At 34.7% G+C, this 19,255-nt stretch overlaps 1 protein-coding gene across 4 annotated transcripts; it reads right to left on the reverse strand.

The window, feature by feature from the left end:
* Positions 1 to 15,102: 15,102 nt before the first annotated feature.
* LOC142621570 (uncharacterized) lies at positions 15,103 to 18,746 on the reverse strand. Of its 4 annotated transcripts, none has more exons than XM_075794862.1 (6): positions 18,424 to 18,746; positions 18,106 to 18,231; positions 16,855 to 17,105; positions 16,031 to 16,118; positions 15,483 to 15,549; positions 15,103 to 15,388 (listed from the first exon to the last, which is right to left on the reverse strand). In XM_075794862.1, the coding sequence occupies exons 2-6, from the start codon at positions 18,159 to 18,161 to the stop codon at positions 15,335 to 15,337; spliced, it is 516 nt and encodes a 171-aa protein (XP_075650977.1). In that variant the 5' UTR covers positions 18,162 to 18,231; positions 18,424 to 18,746; the 3' UTR covers positions 15,103 to 15,334. The 4 variants fall into 4 exon arrangements, with proteins under 4 accessions (XP_075650977.1, XP_075650979.1, XP_075650976.1 ...); XM_075794864.1 differs by having other exon boundaries at positions 16,855 to 17,110; positions 18,424 to 18,743; XM_075794861.1 differs by lacking the exons at positions 18,106 to 18,231; positions 18,424 to 18,746 and adding an exon at positions 17,315 to 18,095.
* Positions 18,747 to 19,255: the final 509 nt, after the last annotated feature.

The following is a 19,255-nucleotide window of genomic DNA, read 5'->3' on the forward strand; positions in this document are numbered from 1 at the left end:
AATTTTTTTAATTTAATTATATTTAATGACCACTCTAAAAAGAATTTTTGGAGCCAACTGTTGTCGTGAAGACTATGGTATGAGCTCAAGCCAATGCCAAGCAACCCAAGTTGTTATATTGGAGATTTTTTTTTGAGGGGATATATTGAAGATTGTTAATACCTTAATTTTGCATGTTTATATCATTATTATAAAACATTGTAATACTTATATTATTTTTATTCATTCATTTTATATTTGGTTTGGATTGATTAATGTTAAATAATTTTTTTTCCTTAAAATGAGTTTATAATGTATGAATATGTCTTTTTTGAAGGAGAATGAAAGTAATTTTAGCAAAATTTATCAAGAAAGGGACAAGTAGATTTGTTTAAAGATAATGACTAATGGACTAAATTTTTAAAATGAATTTAATGAAACTAAAGAAGGTCAGCCCAATTCAATTTGAGCCAAAATGTAATAAGAAATCATAGGAAATTGCATAAAATTCAAATTAAATTTAGATTAGGATTCTAACTTGCGACGGTCTTATTATTTTGCACATAACTTCCAGTCCAATTATTGAATTGAGGCGATTCAAATTTATTTCGAAAGATAATTCAAAGGGCTAAAAAATTGAATTTCACAAAGATCTCCAACTTCCAAAGTTTAAGGGTTGAAAAAAGGCGGTTAATCAAAATCCTAACTTATGGATTTTTTTCCACACGAAAATTCTCCTTGTATTATGATTTTCTTAGCCTATTTAAGCATTATTTAGCTCAACTTAAAGGACTTAACAACCTCAAAATTAGGAATACTCATCCTGATGTATGTTTTTATGTGAGCCTTTATGTGATTGTTTAAATTTCTTCATTTAAAGATATTGTGCATGTTTAGGTGGGGTCCTTTTTTCCAATTAAAAAAAAAAAGGAGGTATCCTTTTTAGGGAAACCCTTATCAGAATATGACTAAGAGGTAAAAGTGTAAGCTGATCCATTAGATTAGGCATGCTTGGATACCTAACTCCTTGCCAAGCATAAATTCTAATTCTAAACTCAGTCTGGTTCAGTTAAACCTCTATGTAGGGGTCAAAAGAGTAGTTCATATACCTAAAATCAAGTAGTTCAAATACACTCAATCCTCAAATTGTGATGAATATAAAATTATGGCATTAAACCAAAAAAAATAGAGCCCCATGTAGATATGCAGTGCGTGTGATGAGACTAATTATTATTATTATTATACCATAAGATTCTTAATTATAGTTTTGAATTATATATATATATATATATATATATATATATAAATTTGTATGGGAGTTTTGAATCATTCATTGTTGGGATGTTATTTATTTATGTATTTATGTTAGGATTTAGATTTGACTAATTTTAGTGAAGAACATTGTAACTTAGCTGGTAACTACTGATGTTATTAATGAAAATATCAAGGGTTCAAATTCTCTTTCTTCATTCTTATAATTATCAAATTATTAAAAGAATGAATTATTTTAATGATGGTACACATTTGTGCAATTTCAATTACATAACGAATATGATCGCATTTTCAACAATACCATCTCTTCAATATTTGCTAGGAGATGATTGCATTTCTTCCTACACACTAATAATTGTAATTGAAGTACATTATATTCACTGTATTTTATTTGATGCACGAATTTATACTAGCTATCTATGAATCTTTCAATCCCTTCAAATTTTTATTTTGATGTAAGACATGTATAGAAAACTCAATAAATGTCACTTGCCTTTATACTAAAAAAAATGAAAAGAAAAGTCAGGTGTCTCACATCTAATTAAGAATGAAAATTTTTCTTAAAAAAAAATTAAGAATGAAAATGAATTAGAAGATTAAATTGGAATCCTTTACCCAAAAAAATATAACAATACGAAGACAAGGTAAATATAAGTGCAACAAAGCAGCATTGTAGTATTGCAGTTGTGTAAGCTATTGGCTGACAATGATATAACGAATGCAGTTCGCAAGCAAGGGATATAAAAAGACGCAGGATTGTTTTGTTTTGTTTTTTATGAGGTGAAAAGAGTAAAAGACACAGAATAGTTAATAAATAATTAAGTATCCCATTTTGAAATCATGACTCATACCTACAACTTAAGCTCTGTTGATACTTTTCTTGACAAACCACAAAATGTCAAAAAAATAGAACAGAACACCCATTAATTTTAATTAAATTGATATTTCAATTGAAATAATCTTAGTATGAGTGCAAAGCATGAAACGGTGGCTCGCTCATTTGTTATGTATAACCTATCTTAGTTTTTTATTCTTCCTTTTTTTTTTGGGGGGGGGGGGGAGGGAAGGGAGATAGTTTTACAACCTTTATTTGATTTAGCAAAAGTAGGATCACTAGTTTACACTCCTCTAGCCTTTTTTTTTTTTAGTTTTAATTTTAAGTGTTCGAAAATAAGAATTTTTTTTTTCTCTTTGTTTGTACTCATCTCAGGTCATGTTATTTTGGAATTACAGAAATAGTTGTTTCTAGAGGATATAAATTGAGTCTTATTAAGTAAAACTTAGATACAATTTCTCAGTTATAATACATTAGGTTTTTTTGATTAAATTTAAATATATAGTTGCATCCGTCAATAAAACACAAACAATATTCTCTTCCTAAGTCTTACTCCTTCGAAAAAGTAATTTTACTGCTTCGAAAAAGTTAAACGAGAGAGATGTGATCCACTAATAATCATTAGTAGGAAATGAACACTCATTTGTGAAGGTACACGAGATTTAAAAAAATCTTCTAAGCATTAATAATGTTGACGGAACATCTAACCAATGCATAAAAAGTTTAGGATTCTCCTAACAAGTCCAAATAGGTGGGGAAAAAGAGATATAACAAAAAAGAAACTTTAGGCTAAACGCACACAAGGCATCATCACATTGATTTTCTTAATGACTAATGTTATAATGTAGAGTTTGTGTTTTGTGATATAATAAACTATTTAGTGCATTTTGAGTGGTGGAGGAATGGAGGTTGAACTTGAACATCTATAATGGGGCTGCCCCATATATATGTTATCTTATCTGCAAAAGTATCAAAAGTATGGCCCATGAGGATTTTGTTCATTTTGGACTAGAGCTAAGGCAAAAAAATAAAATATCATCGCCAAATTTAACGTCACAACTTGTGACAATGTGACATAGCTATCACGCAAAGGAAAATGGAGCAGTTGCTAGTTACCCATTAAGGAAGCATGAAGGAAAGTTGAAATTAGAACGCGGTTTCACACCAAGTATAGATAGGTTTACAATTAAATTATTGGTTCTTAAATAACACATATGATATGCATGACCCATGAGTTGATTTTGGTAATCAACGTGATACACATTGCTTTAGTCACATAGGTAATAGGTTGGTTCCATTTTGGTGGCTTAGGCTAGATACATTTGCATCTACTTTTTCGATGTTCCTTTTTCTTTTCTGCTCTCAACATTTTTTTTTTTTTACAATTGCTCCTAACTAAGTGAGTGATATTTTATTATTTTATTGTTAAAAAAAATCAAAATACATGCAAAAACTATGTCTTTTTGTTTATTCATTCTTGGAAAAAAGAAATTTTATAATGTCATACCATCTCCACTTCACTTTATTTTAAGTGCATGTTTAGTTCGCTCGATATGACAAAGATTACATTAATTTATAGGGAATATGATATATTACCATGCTTGATTCGTTATTTATGGGATTCATGACTAGAATATATGGTAATGTGGTTAACCCATATATGGCAATGGTGACAATAAGATACTTTTTATTTTAATAATTAAATAGTTAGGAGTGAAAGGATTTAAACTCTAAATATTTAGGTTAGAAATATCAGAAATGTTGCACGAGCCATTAGGCACTTGGTGGCAATATGATATTGCCATAGATTTTATGTTAAATGTCTAAATTGACTAACTCGATCAATAGCTTCAGAACTGCCCTTTATATGTTTTCATTTGTTTCCAAATTCAAACTCTCTGAGGGGGGAAGAGGATCAGTAGTTGAACAGAGTCCCACAGGTTGAATCTTATGTAGGCGAGCCAACCACATGTCTAGTATTTGAATCTTATGTAGTTGGTCTAAGATTTGACTCGTGAATTTGGTGCTTTTGGTTGTTATCTATGGTTGATTATTCTTGCTAATTTAAGGTTTTTGCACTTGCAAAATCCTTTATCTTTATCAAGGTGGAGCATTGATTTGTACGTTGGGACAATTGAAGCTATGATATCTCTTATTGGGTCACAACCCAGTCTGAGATCTTCATTTATTTTGAATTCAACTCTCTACAGTTGTATATATAGTACCAAAAAATATATATATATATATATATATATATATATATATATATATGAGAAATGATATGTCCACAACATTTTTACAATATTTTTACAACAAATCCTAAGTGGCAGGATGTTACTGGTTGTTATTGTTGGGGCAAAAAAGTAATCTTAGTGTTAGGTTCAAATTTGAATCAATAACAACTAACCACCTATGATTTGTTGTAAAAATATTATAAAAATGTTGTGGACGTTGCACATCTATACACACATATATATATATATATATATATATATATTTCTAGAGAAAACTATAAATTTATCTTACTTTATGTATGTCTTACGGCTAAAAAAATCCCATTATTTTCTTTGCTCTCTTACACTGCACTCTTTCTTTTTTCTCATCCTGCAAAATCTGTTTCACTCTCCCTGATGTGGCACGCCTTGCTAGGCAGGCTGTTCTCCTCTTATTTGTGAAACACGCACGTGGAGAACTTACCGACTTTGCTATTCTGGGAACACTCTCATTCCTAACTCGGCTTGAATTAGAATACAAGGCCATTGAATAGGTTGTCACGTGGGCTGGACCCACAATAATCTCTTCCTCTAGCCTACGGTAGAAAGAGATCTTCAATCTCACTCTTCGATTCGAATCCAGTTCGATCAAGCCAATGCAAAACACAAACTTCTATAATATTTTCATTAACACTAAGAAAACTTCATCAAATTCAATGCCTTTCATTCTCAAGAATTAATCTCACATTAAATATCCTTAATCCAATTCCCTAGCCTCCCTCGTTAGAAGCCCAAAAATATTCTCGAAACTCAATATTTGATATTCTTCAGTAGATTACCTCTCTTGAGGTTCAAAAATCTCTAGTGGAAGAAGTTGCTCCCATGCACTACTCAAGACCCTTTGAATCTTTCACTTCATCATTATCAATTGTAGATGGCTTAGCCTCTCTATATTCTTCATGACAAGCCGCTCACTCATTTCTAGCACTATCATAACATGGTGGGAGATTGCCGAATTAACAACCCATTCAACATCATTATTGACAACATGCTTACACTTTTCTTTTCAACATAAAGTACCATAACTTCCTCAACAATCATAGTAGTTATAATATTCTTCTCATTATCATTCTTTCATCTTTGCCGTTAGTCAATTCTCTTTTCCAATACCTTTATATGATCATTTTCTTCACTGTTAGGACATATGTGAATGATGCTAGAAACATATGTCATTTAGAATTGGCTAATCCTTCGAGAAAACGCACTTTACTTGTAATTGGGTATATCTAGGATGTGTTTAATATTTCAAGGAATAAGAGTTCAAGTCCAAGTATTGAAGCCATGCAAATCTATCTAGGAAACAAGTGAAGAAGAGTGCTGAATTTTAAAGCTTGACAGATAACATTTATCGAGGTTTAAAAGGTTGCTTTAGCCCGATGCTTGACAGCTGCTTGATAGATACCCTATCTATTGAGATTTATGAAAATCAATTTTTTAGATCTGATTTCATTCTAATCCGTGTATACATGTTTAGGCTTTCCTTTCTCACAACCCTAAACATATATAAGGATTATTTTAAGAGCCGTCAAAGGTTGCGCGAGTGTGAAGCAAAATTTTGTTCATTCAAATTGTAACCGGAGACACAATTTTCCCTAGTTCATCTCTCTTTTGAAGAAGGTACTGCGTTTGTACACCGTTGGGTTTTGTGACCAAGGAGTTTTGTGATCTTCATCGTGTTGATGAACTGAAGAACTTTGCAGCCAACATCTTTCTCGAGTTAGTGAGTAAGTCGCGTACTAGGTTCCACGCATCGATTGGTTAGTCACGTACTGGGAGCTGTGCATTAAAATGAGAGATTGTCACTACAGAACAAGTCCAATTGTGTATTGGGATAAGGGTTCAACTGTAGGTTGATATAAGGTATTAGAATTTCTTTACTTGTAACCGCTTGTTGTGATAATAGTGGATTCGCTGGAGTGGTGACCTTAAAATCACCCAGTGGAAATTTTGCCTTGGAGGTTTTTCCCATTTGTAAACAAATCACTATATCAATTTTATTTTTCGCTGCATATTAACTTAGTTGGTGATTTGTTTGTGCTATCATGCATTTTGCATGTTAATTGGATTAATTAATTAACTTGGCTAATTAATCGGTTAATTTATCGCAAGGGGTTAATACATTCTTAGCCTATCAAATGGTATCAAAGTAGACATACTCTAATTAGGGTTAATCTTTACTATATGATCCATTGACCCCTGTTGCCATGGATAGAGGATAGTATTTTATTATACCTCCTTTATTTGATAGCACTAATTATGCATTCTGGAAAGTAAGCATGAGAGCTTTCTTGTAGTCATTAGATGAAAAGGTGTGGCAAGTTGTGGAGATAGGCTGGATCAAGCCAAAGGAAGCATTGGCTGATTGGGATGATGCTAAGATCAAGGTGGCTAACTTCAACAGCAGGGCATTGAATGCGTTATTCAATGCGGTCACAAATGAGAAGTTTAAGAAAATATCCTCTACTGAAACTGCCAAGGAAGCTTGGACCATTCTCCAAACAACCTTTGAGGAAACCAAGACTGCCAAAGATTCGAAACTTCAAAGACTTACTACAAGCTTCGAAGAGACCAAGATGGAGGAGGATGAGTCGTTCGATGAGTTCTATGCCAAGCTCAAGGACATAGTGAACTCAGCCTTTAATCTTGGGGAAATCATTCTCGAACCCAAAATTGTTAGAAAGGTGCTTAGATTTTTACTCGAGAGATTCCATGCCAAGATCACCGCAATTGAGGAATCAAAGGATATTTATAAAATTCCTTTGACAGAGCTGGTTGGTAATTTGCAAGCCTATGAGTTGGGCTTGACAAGAATCAGGAAATCAAGTAAAGGAAAAAGCATGGCATTGAAGGCTAAAAGCAGTGACGCAGATGATTCTTTTGATGATGAAGATTCTAAGATGAAATCCTATATCACAAGGCATTTCAAAAAGTTTATGAAGAATGCCAATGCTAAAGGATTTGACAAAGATCGCAAGCAGTCCAGTTCGTCTCAGTTCAAGAGCCAAGACAAAGGGAAAAAGGATGCTAGGGATGGCAGTCAGTACACTGTTTCCTTAGGACCTAAATGTTTCAGGTGTCAAGGCTTTAGACACATGAAACAGGAGTGCCCCTACATATCTCAAGACCATTAGGAAAAGCAAGGCACTTGTTGTTACATTAAGCGACACCGAACTTGAGGATGATTTGGAAAATGAGGATGATAGAATCCTGAATGCTTTCACTGCCACTGTCAATCTTACGGAGGGGATTATTGAAGATGTGGATAAAGAAGAGGACTTTGTGGAGTCTAAGTTTGAAAAGATGGATAAGTAAGATGACATCCACATAGCCTATGCAAAATTGTACAAAGTCTCCGAAAAGCATGAGAAATTTTATAGGTTGGCTACTAAGAAGTTTAATGATGTGGAGCTTGAACGAGAAGAAATCTCCATAAAGTTTGATGAAGCTAATCAAACTATTGGAGCATTGAGATTTGAGAATAATTTCTTGGCTGAAAAGACCAAGAAGCTTGAGGCAGAGCTGTTCCAAGTTAAAGCTTAGTTGGAAAGGACTTCAAGTGCAAAACTTGATGAGATGCTTAGCACCCAGAAATTTGCTTCTGATCGAACTAGTTTAGGGTATGAGTTCTCTTCTCCTAATATTGCTTCCTCTAGTACTACTGTTTTTATTTCTCCTGCTAACAATGTTGAATCTAAGAACACTGATGTTAAAACTGTTTTAGCTAGTGAGAACATATACAAAGGTAAATCTATCTTAGGAGCACTCCTTAAGCCTGTTGAGAAAGAGACTAAGAACCCTAGGGCTAAGAAGGGCAATACCTAAAAGCCTAAATAGAAGAAGCAGCATCTCTGCCATCACTGTAGAGTAACCGGAGATACTCGACCAAATTGCTACAAGAGGTTAGTCACTCAACAGAGCAATAGTATGATCTCATCGGGAAACCAAAATCAGTTTCCATCCTTTCTTGCTCCTCTTGGAGATCTACTCAAGACCCTCATGTTTCTTTCGAACTTAAACTGTTGCAATTCTTCCCCCTCACTGCAGGTTCAAGGGTTTGCTAAACGGAAAGATTCTTCAAGGTGTGGAAGGAAAAAGGCTCGAAGTGATTTTGTCACTTTTCTCTTTCTCCCTCTATTTTTTTGATTGGATTACTTGTGTGTTTTGCTTTCTTATTTTGAGTCAGTCTAATTTTATGCTTTACTTTGTTTAACATGTTTTTGTTTGTTCGTTTTCAGTTTTACTTTATTTTGTTTTTCATAAAAAATAAAAAAATTGAAAAATCAGAAAAATACAAAAATAGTGTGTTTGTGTACATTGGTACTTGTGTACCTTGAATGGCCATTAAAATAAAGTTTTCTAAACAAGTGAGCTTAGATAAGCATTTTTATGCACAACTAAACAAGTGAGCTTTGTGGTTTGTGTTTGTGATGAGTAAGATTAAGTAATTTCTCATACTTAATACTCGTATCACTCTTTTTGACGGGTAGGACTAGAAAATCCCAAGAGAAAGGCATTTATGGGACTGACGAAACCACCTTCTTTGGACGACCTCACGAAACAACTTCGTCCACTTGCAAAGCGGCATGGATGAGGGCAGAAAAGTCATTAATAAGAAGATTCAATGCCCCAGAACAGTTACTGGCTAGCTGTCAGATCGTTGGAGCCTCATCAAGACCTACATTAATAAACCCTAAAACATTACAAGAAGAGTATTAAAACCACAATCAAGGCCTCAACGGCTAAAAACCACGAAACTATATATACACACTTATTAGAGGCACAAAAGGTACTGAATTCTTACCCAAGGAAATACTTTTACGTTTCTCATTTTCTCTCAAAAGATTTCTACATGCTAACTTTGGCATCGAAAACGTTGTGGCAGGTGCCACACCAGTGACCATCACAGGAAAGCCTTAAACCCATTTTGCAGGAGCAGTGACGAGGGTCCAACACCATCTAGACGAACCCACTTGATTGACGACATAGACGTCATCAGGCATAAATAACCATCTGACCACTGTTGCCCGCCAATTATGAAATGACATCTGTATGCTTCGGCATAGCAGAAGTGCAATGTCAAAAGCTAAACATAATTGGGTATTTCTTTTCTCTCTCTTATATGCCCATGCATGATATGCTTAAAAGAAAATATGTAAAGAAAAATAAAAGCAAAAAGAATCAATATACTTTGTATATGATTGCAAGTGTGTCTTCTAGGAGATGTGAGAGTTATAGGATGTACCTTGAAGGTGATAGTTCCCATCAAGCAGTTTTGATTGTGTGTGAGTTAAATTGATTTGCTCTTATTTTAAATCGTCATAACATGTAGACACTTATGTAATCTTGCGAAATTTTTCACACATAACACGCAATATTCTTTGCTTCCTTTGATACATGTGTAGGTACAATGTGATTTGGCCATCACAAGGAATATAAATGTTAATGTATGCTCACTAAACTGTCTTAACTTGTTTTTGAAATATAAAAGTGGTTAGATTTGTTATGTGTGTGTGTGTGTGTATGTGTTTTGGATCTATATGCTTGACATTTTTTTTGTTGAGAGATATTTTTGAGAGCTTAAAATGTTGTTTGGATCCTTGGATGAGTAGCATGTTTGATTGCATTTGTGTCTATATTTTTCTCTTCTTTTAAAAACTGTTTCTGAGCAATCTTGATAGCTTCTCGATACCTCTTGACAGCTAGGCTATCTATTGAGCTCTTAAGCTTCCTTTCTCAATAGCTGCTATCGCAATTTCGATCTATTGAAGTTTTTAAGAATTTGTCTCGATAACTGCTCGACAGCTTCTCCATCCATCGAGAAAGTTTCTGTCTCCTCGATAGCATCTTGATCCATCGAGGTTCTTTTACTATTGACACCTTTCGATAGCTTCTCAATAGCTCTATCTGTCGAATTTTAAAGCTCGACACCTCTCGATCCATCAAGCTTTATGAATTATATATATATATATATATATCCCTCAGTGCGTTTTTCTTTCATTTCACTTCGATCTCTCTTGACATAAAACGTCTCTCCCTCTTCCCAAACACTTTTCTCTTTCTCCAAACCTCATACCCAAGTGTTTTTCGGCCTAGATTGATCTTCTTCTCTCTAGTAAGATCTTTTTTTCCCTCTTATTCATGCATTTCATTCATATAGATCTAGGGTTTTGGGTTTTTGAAAATTGATGAAGTTTTTGTGAAATTTTTGGGATGAGTTTTGTTCAAATGATCTTAAAAAGTTCATGTATTGCATCACATTTGCATTTTAACAAAGATTCATGCATTTTAGATATATGTTTACTTTGTTGCAATGATGTGTGCTGGTAGGTTTGAATTGGGCTGAGCCCATGATGTTTTTATTGTTGCATGTCACATGTTCATGCATTTTTCATTCATATGTACCTCCTTTTACCATCTTTTTTATATTAATTGTGTTTGGTGCTTTTCTGCTTGCCTCTCTCTTTCTCTCTCTCTCTTAGTTAGTTGCTCTATGGCACCTAACCGTATGTCCACTTCGTCCCAGAACCCTCTTCGTTCTGGGGCATCTACTTCTGATTCTACCCCCTCACATGTCAGATTCCGTGATGATAAAGACCGTAAGGACTTGTCGGAGAATTTCTCTGGACGAGGCATTCATTCAGAATGCCAAGTCATCCTATCGGACTTTTCCAATACTGACATTCCTATTGTCATCCACAGTATGGGTTGGGAGTCATTGTGTGATGTCTTGGTCACTTGTCCCTTCGTGATCATACAAGAATTTTACTCCAATATGCACGGATTTGATTTCTTTGTACCTCATTTCATCACTCGTGTTCAAGGTACGCGCATTGTAGTCACTCCAGATCTTATATTCAATGTGCTACATGTACCGAAGGTAGTGCATCCTAACTACCCCAACTGTGATTGTCTTAAGACTGTGTCTAAAGAAGAACTCATGTGTCTGTTTTGTGAGACTCCTTCTTAGGGTGGTCATCAAAACACTCACTGCTCGACCTTTGCTAAAGGTCTGAGGTTCCTTAACATGGTGATGACATTCGTTCTCCATCCATTGTCTCACTATAACTCTATCACAGAGCCTCGTGCTCGATTTTTGTTATCTCTCTTAAAAGACCTTACTATAGACTTTCTTTCTCACTTCATTCTCTCCCTTATAAATGTATATAGGGATACATCGACCCGTGATAAACTCATTTTTTCTTCTGCTATCACGCGGATCATTCACCACTTTTCTGTCTCCTAACCTGAGTCAGACCATTTCTTCGTCATATATGCCATAGATGTGGCAACCGCTCGATGGAGTGAGGCCTAGCTTCGACCGAAGCGGCCACGGACGGAGACGACGACTCCTCTAGCTTCTTCAACTCCATCCACCTCCATACCTTCCTCTTCCGCAGGTGGTGTGACTCTTGAGGCCATCATGGCACAGCTTGAGCGCATGGATGCTCGCCTTGATACACTTGTATTAAGTGAACACTCGTGTTAGTCGTATAACACGATGACAGGCTGTCATAGGTGGCTTTGTAGCTTCTCCCACTCCTTCTCCAGAGGCATCTGAGGACGAGGGCGACAATGGTGACTCCGGTAGTGATGTTGGTGATGCTGGTAAGGATGATGGTGCTAGCTTTTCCGGTGACGAGGAGATGACTGCTTCTCAGTGACTTACCCTTTGTCATTCGTGACAAAAAAGGGGGAGTAGTTTTGGGTATGAAAGTAGTCATGTACTCAGGGAGAGAGTTAGTATAGGAGTGTAGGAGATGTTTTTGTTAGGGGGAGTGCTTATTGTTTTATTTTTGAGGGATGTAGTAAGGACTCTTTGTATCTTTTTTTTTTTCTTTCTTTTTAGATACATTGTTTTTGCATTGTGATAGCAAACCTTATACTATTTTTGATATATATTAAGGTTGTTATTACTTTCTTTCACCTATCTCTTCATATGTTGTTTCTTTTCTCTCTTTATGCACATGCTTCTTATTACTTGTGCAATCTTTTATTTCTATTTCACAATAAAATGCTGTCATGAGTTTTGTTTAAAGTGTTTCAGAAATACAGGTTGTCAAAGTCTCTCTTGCCATGAACTCTCTTCTTGTAAAGTTTTCAAAAGTTTGTGTTAGGATAGATTTTATTGTATTCAACAAGTGAGTATGAGTTGAGTGATTTATGACTTCTCTCATATGTTCATTTGTTTGTTGTGGTTTTGTCACAGATTGCCAAATGAGGAGATTGTTAAGACATATATGAATGATGTTAGGAACATATGTCATTTAGAATTGGCTAATCCTTCGACTAAACGCACTTTACTTGTAATTGGGTAGATCTAGGATGTGTTTAATACTTTAAGAAACAAGAGTTCAATTTCAAGTATTGAAGCCATGCAAATCTGTCCAAGAAATAAGTGAAGAAAAGTGCTAGATTTTAAAGCTCGACAGCTAGCTTGACAGATGGCATCTATCGAGGTTTAAAAGGCTGCTTTAGCCCGATGCTCGATAGCTGCTTGATAGATACCCTATCTATCGAGATTTATAAAAATCAGTTTTTCAAATCTGATTTCATTCTACTCTGTGTGTACATGTTTAAGCTTTTTTTTTCTCACAACCCTAAACATATATAATGATTATTTTAAGGGTCGTCAAAGGTTGCGCTAGTGTGAAGCAAAGTTTTGTTCATTCAAATTGTGACTGGAGACAGAATTTGCCCTAGTTCATCTTTCTCTTGAAGAAGCTACTGCATTTGTATGCCATTGGATTTTGTGACCAAAGAGCTTCGTGATCTTCATCGTGTTGACGAACTAAAGAACTTTGCAACCAACATCTTTCTCAAGTTGGTGAGTAAGTTGCGTACTGGGATCCCCGCATTGATTAGTTAGTCACGTACTGAAAGCCGTGCATTAAAATGATAGATTGTTACTACAGAACAAGTCCAATTGTGTATTGGGATAAGGGTTCAATTGTAGATTGGTATAAGGTACTAAAATTCCTTTACTTGTAACCGCTTGTTGTGATAATAGTGGATTATCGGGAGTGGTGACTTTAAAATCACCTGGTGAAGTTTTTGACTTGAAGGTTTTTCCCATTCGTAAACAAATCACCGTGTCAACTTTATTTTCCATTGTATATTAACTTTGTTGGTGATTTGTTTATACTATCACGCGTTTGCATGTTAATTAGATTAATTAATTAACTTGACTAATTAATCGGTTAATTTATCACAAGGGGTTAATACATTTTTGGCTTATCATTCACAATGGAAATATTCTCCAATCTCTTTAAATTGAAATCTATCTCTTGATTATCATCTATCATTGAATTTAACCCAATCATTAGGTCTTCTACTTTTACTTCTACCATGTTCTTTCTGACAAGAGCTTGATCTTGTACACTCGACTCCACCGCATCTTTTCTTCGATTTTCTTTGTACAACAAGCTATCTTTCACAACGGTTAGCGGCAACACTATTAGGGGTAAGGTTATTTCAGTGATACGACCAACATTTCCCTACTGTCTAGAAGATTGCTTAATAGTAACAGCACCTACAATTCACCATCTAATGCCATCTTCACCTGTAGTCAATTGATTCACCAAAGTATGAAATTCACTCAAACACTCGGCAACAGATCGTCCATTCTTAAACTTTAAATTCACAAACTTCTTAATAAAAATACCTTATTCTAGTAGTCTTTTCGCTAATACAAACTCTCCAATATTTCGAAAGTGTCTGAGCATTAGTCTCACTTGCGATGTGATGAAATACACAATCATCAACCCATTGACAAATGAACCCAATAGTTTTCCTACTCATCATATTTATCCTTTGGTTTGGTCGTATCACCTTCAATAGGATCATATAAATCCTTACAATAAAGTAGATCCTCTATATTAGGTTTCTAAATATGATAACTTGGACTCATCAATTTAATCATAGTCCTGTACCATTCATCCATCTTAAAAAAACACCCACTACATCAACCAAGTTTTAGTACCACTTGTTGGGACATTGGAAACTCTTATGGCACTTGATAGGTCACAAACTAGTCCGAGATCGTCACTCACATTGATTTAAGACAACTTTCTATAGCTGTAGCACCTAAAAAATCTTTCTTTCAGAGAAAATTCCAAATTTATTTTCTCTTGTGTATGTGTCTCAGTCGCCGCTAAAAAAATTATCTTATTGTTTTCTTTGCCCTTACCCACACTACACTTTTTCTTTTTTCTGTGGCTGCAAAAACTGATATGCACTTTTTTTTTTTTTTTTTTCAGCCATTGGCTGCTCTCTTCTCTTATTTGTAAAACATGCATGCGGCTTTATAAATAGAATCTACAGCCTTTGCTATCCTAGATAAGAACACTCAATTCCTAACCCAAATTGAATAGTATGCCAAACTCAACTTGAATTATAATACTTGACATGTGGCTGGCCGGCCACACTACCACAAACCCATTGAATGGGCTGTCATGAAGGCTGGACCCACAACAGTAAGAGATATAAAAATCTCTTTCGCTATTTTGGTTTTTCTTTGGTTTGATATCTGCATTGTGACCGGCATTTGGCAAATCACCACAATTTCCTAAATGCTTGAGATGTTGGTGATAATTGACAGAACACTAGTGTCAACTGAGAAAGATTTTGGGAGTTCCATCACCAATAGACTGATGTGGAGTTGAGATGGCATTCTAATTAGTGTGTCAAGTTTTAATTGGGCAAACTTAGACACATTGCAGGGATTGCATATTATTACATTGTAGGTGATGTATATATGGTCCCATTGCAAGTGGTCATTTTTATTTAAAACACCCTGCAATAATACATTTTGTCTGGTCCACCCATAAGGGACCTAAGCAGAGAAGGGGAACAATAATCAATACAAATTGAAAATACACTACCTTAGCACTAGACACATAATCAATACAAATGTGGACTAAAAGAAAAGTAAGAAAGAAAGGATTGAAAATTTTAAAAGCTTTCCAATTTTGCATGCTCAGTCATACAAACCGTCCTGGTCCCAGATATCTACAAGGAATTCTACCATCTCCTGTCATTTAAAATCCATTGAATAGTCAGGAATTGTGTACTATCTTGTATGAGCAATAACAACAAAGGAAACAACCTAGTCTCTTTCAACTTACACGAAGGGGGATGGGCTGTCGGAAAGGCTTTTTGGTTGAAAGTAGACTGTCATAAGTTGCATTCCAACTGCAGAAACATAATGGTTGAATCATATAGATAGAAAATAGGCACCAATTAAAGAAGTTAAAGTTAAACAACAGAACACTTGACCAAGGCTTGCTCAAGCTGCCGGATTGTGAGTATTGCAGGCAAAATATTTCCATAAAGAAATTGCACATATGTGCAAGAGAAAGAATTATAATAATGTACAAGTTAATAAAACATAGAAGCTAACTTCATCAGGTCAGTAAACCCAATCAAATTATACTAGGAAAGAATTAATCTCTTTTTTAGCTTCTTCTTCTTCTTCTTCTTCTTTTTTTTGGAGGGGGTGGGTGCAGATACTCTTGACAAATTAGGAGGTTCTTTCTTTTGGCTAGAGACACCAGGAAATTAAGACTTTTCTTTTTTATTTTTTCATTTTTGGGTGGCCATTATACACATACTAGCATGACAACAGGAGCAGAATACTCCAATATCAATATCAATATCAGTTGAAGTTATTCACCTTATTCTGGGTTCTCGAACTTGTGGATGGCTCTGCGACCTTTTGTTTCCAAGCCATTGCTGCCTTGTCTGGTTCCAGAGAATAAGTCCTGCATCCATCAAAGTTTTCATTATGTAAAAGAGTTGGCTTGAGAAAGAGAGGATTAATGGTTAAAAAATGTCTGTTCTTTCATTCTTTTTTCTCAAAAGAGAAAGCATCATCAGTAAGGCTACATAACCTACTATATTACACCAAGGCCATTCATTGTGTCAATTGTGTAGGTCCAGAGTACATTCATACAGATCATTACTCATTAGATTGTCTAACGAGCACCGAAGGAGATACAGAAATTGCAGAGAAGTCAGGTAATTAAAAAAGAAAATAAAATGAACAAAAAAAAGTAAAGTAGTAAATGGCTTAGGAGCTCCATGCTTGCCAGAACATTTATCATGGTACCTTTTCTAATTATAAAAGAGAGGGTCAGAGCAGATAGCAGTACTCATATGATAACCACATCTGGTGCAGAAGCCACTTTAGGCAGTTGAACAAGGTTGTGTCCCAAGGCGTTATTAAATTTGAAAAGATTGGTGCAAAGTTGAGATGGCTGAACTATACATCAACGAATTACATCTGAAGGGATCCCATACTCACTAGTCTTAGCAAGATTGTTAGAGCCCTCTAGCCCCAAGCTAGGGGATTGGAAAAAATACTAATCATACAAGCAACAATATATTCCAATTAGTAAATTCAAGAACATAAGCAGTGTAGAAATTAGTTAACACACCAATCAGTTATTGACTTATTGTGAATACTGAATAGAAAAAGTTAACAAAGTATGAACTTACCATGATTTACAAATTCAGATGGGTTGCTTACACTACCATCAAAACTCTGTTGATCAAAGGGGGCTTGGTTTGAGGTGCCAATTGATGTGATGCTTCTCTGGGATTGACCTGCACTGTTGTCCATTTCAAAAGTGCTGCTACTCCAGAAATCATCTGATACATTATTTCTCCTCGCATATATACCATGACTTCTCAGCCCCTGTGATGGTTCACCCATTGGTGTGGGTTTAGTATAGCATCCAAGGCAGCCTCTGCTCTGTTGCAAATCAGGTTTTAACCACAAAATTGATTAAAACCAAGTATCAACTCAACTCTCAATCTAGCATTTGAAATTTAAAAAAAAAATTGAGAACAATCATTGCCTGAGCTAAATATTCCCAATTTAAGCAACAGGTTTTTTCATTTCTATTTTCTATGCAAACTAAAAAAGAAGGAAAAATAAAAATTTCTTTTCCCTTACGCTAGAGCCTTCCATTTAGCCTTGAACTTTTCCTTGATCAAAAGCACAAGAGCGCGCAAATACGCTCCTGAAAGCACTAAAAATGAACAGCAGGGTTTCTTCCCAAAGCATCTCTCCGATTTGGCTATCAAACAACACCTAGAATACATAGCTGCTATTGCTATAGGATCCCCCAATACCTAATACAAATAATATAAATCATATCTATATAGACTAAACAACTTCCCAAAACTCCAAGAAAAGAATTAACAAACCACAAAAAAGGTCCTCCCCAACATGTTTCCCTGTTCACTAACTCTCAAAGTTTGCTTTCTGAACAAGCAAACACAAGTCCTCAAGATTCCTTAACCAACAAAGCAACTATAAGCTACAAGAAAGTTTTCCCTTTTTTTGATTGTAAACTACAAGAAAGCTAAGGAAAACAAAACAAGTTAGAATCTCAAATCTTATATATTTCCTGTTTGTAATCTCACAGTATACCAAAATTTGCAAAACTATCTCAAGCAGAGCAGAGATTCTTATATTTTTCTCAAATTTGAAGGATTTTTTTTCCTTTCCTTTAATTTTCATATATTTTCTCTGCAAGCAAAAATTCAAAAGTTATTAAACCTGCTTTCAACTTAAGTTCTTTTTTTCCCTTCGGATCACAAACAATGAATATGTATAGACCCGAAATCTCAAAATTCCTGGATTTTTTTCTTCTTCTTTTCCTCTGTTTTTCTCAGTATCCAAACAGGGCCTAGAATTATGATGAAGAGAGAGAGAGAGAGAGAGAGAGAGAGAGAAGTGACCCCATGCAAGCAAAAAGCTGAGAGAGGCAAGGCGGAAGGTATGCAGAGAATTGCATTTATGCACGTCCAAGCAGAGATCTCTGAAGCAAAACTCTTATTAGTCCAAGAATTTTTGGCCTTACGGTCCTGCACAGAATATAAATATTCCAATTTCAATATCAGATAACTGAAACAAAAAATGAATTTAGAAAATTAAGAAAGATCCAGCTTTGTTTGGTTCCTAAGAAAAAAAAAAAAACAGTTTCCGTCACTTTCCTTCCAAAATTTTCCTTCATAAAAATTCTTGAAAAAGAAAAGAAAAGAAAAGGTTGTATAGACCTCAAAAATGGCATGTTTGGATTGCGTCTAAGGAATTTTTAATCTCCTTTTCGTGAAAACAATTGTCCCCCTTTCTCCTCTGGCGAGTGATTCTCAACCAAATCTAAGGGCGCCCTCTGTTTCTGTTTGTTTACTTTTTTTTTTTTTTTTTAAATAATTTTTCTTTCTACAACTGTAGTAGCTATTTGCTTTTCTTCTTCCTTATGCTGTAGACAGACAGAAAGACAGGAAATGTTTGATTCTCCTTTAACAACTGACGGTGTGTTTTACTATCATGATCCAACTTCTATTTTTGGTTTCTCTGTTCTACTTCCTATTTTATCCTCCAACTTCTAATTTTTTTTTTTTAATTTTTAATGTTAATCTCCTAAGGATGGAAATGAAGAGGGACAAAGTCGCATGACTTTGATATTAATAAGATAAGTATTAAAAAAAATAGATTTTATATAGTTTAAATATATGTTAAGTAATATTATATATACATAATCGAGGCAAAATAAAAAAAGATGAAATAAGATTAGCAAAATCCATCCTCGTTCTGACACCCCCTTTGGGATAAGGATTAGAATAGAATAGAACTGATCAAGCATATAGAGGAATTGTTATCATCCCTTTAATCTACAACATATTTTCTTATAGAATGTTTTTGACAAATGCAAAAATACCAATTTTTAAAATACTTGTAAGCTTCTTTTGATGGGTTTTTAAAAAGGGGTAAAATCTCATCTTTTTCTAGGGTACATTTAGCAAATAAGCAGTAAATAAAACCTATCCAAGTACGAACTTTTTTTTTTTTTACTTTTATTTGGCTTATTTTAAAAGTTGAGACTCG

Source organism: Castanea sativa, chromosome 1, assembly GCF_040712315.1.
Source record: "Castanea sativa cultivar Marrone di Chiusa Pesio chromosome 1, ASM4071231v1".
NCBI classification, from domain to species: domain Eukaryota; kingdom Viridiplantae; phylum Streptophyta; class Magnoliopsida; order Fagales; family Fagaceae; genus Castanea; species Castanea sativa.

Bases quoted from the DNA above. Each gene is read 5' to 3' on its own strand.
- LOC142621570 (XM_075794861.1), bottom strand. From the start codon at position 17,463: ATGTATTCTAGGTGTTGTTTGATAGCCAAATCGGAGAGATGCTTTGGG. The intron at 16,119-16,854 runs GTAAGTTCATAC...TGATGGATGCAG, and splicing joins ATCTGAATTTGTAAATCATG to GACTTATTCTCTGGAACCAG. The intron at 15,550-16,030 runs GTGAATAACTTC...ATGTTTCTGCAG, and splicing joins GTTCGAGAACCCAGAATAAG to TTGGAATGCAACTTATGACA.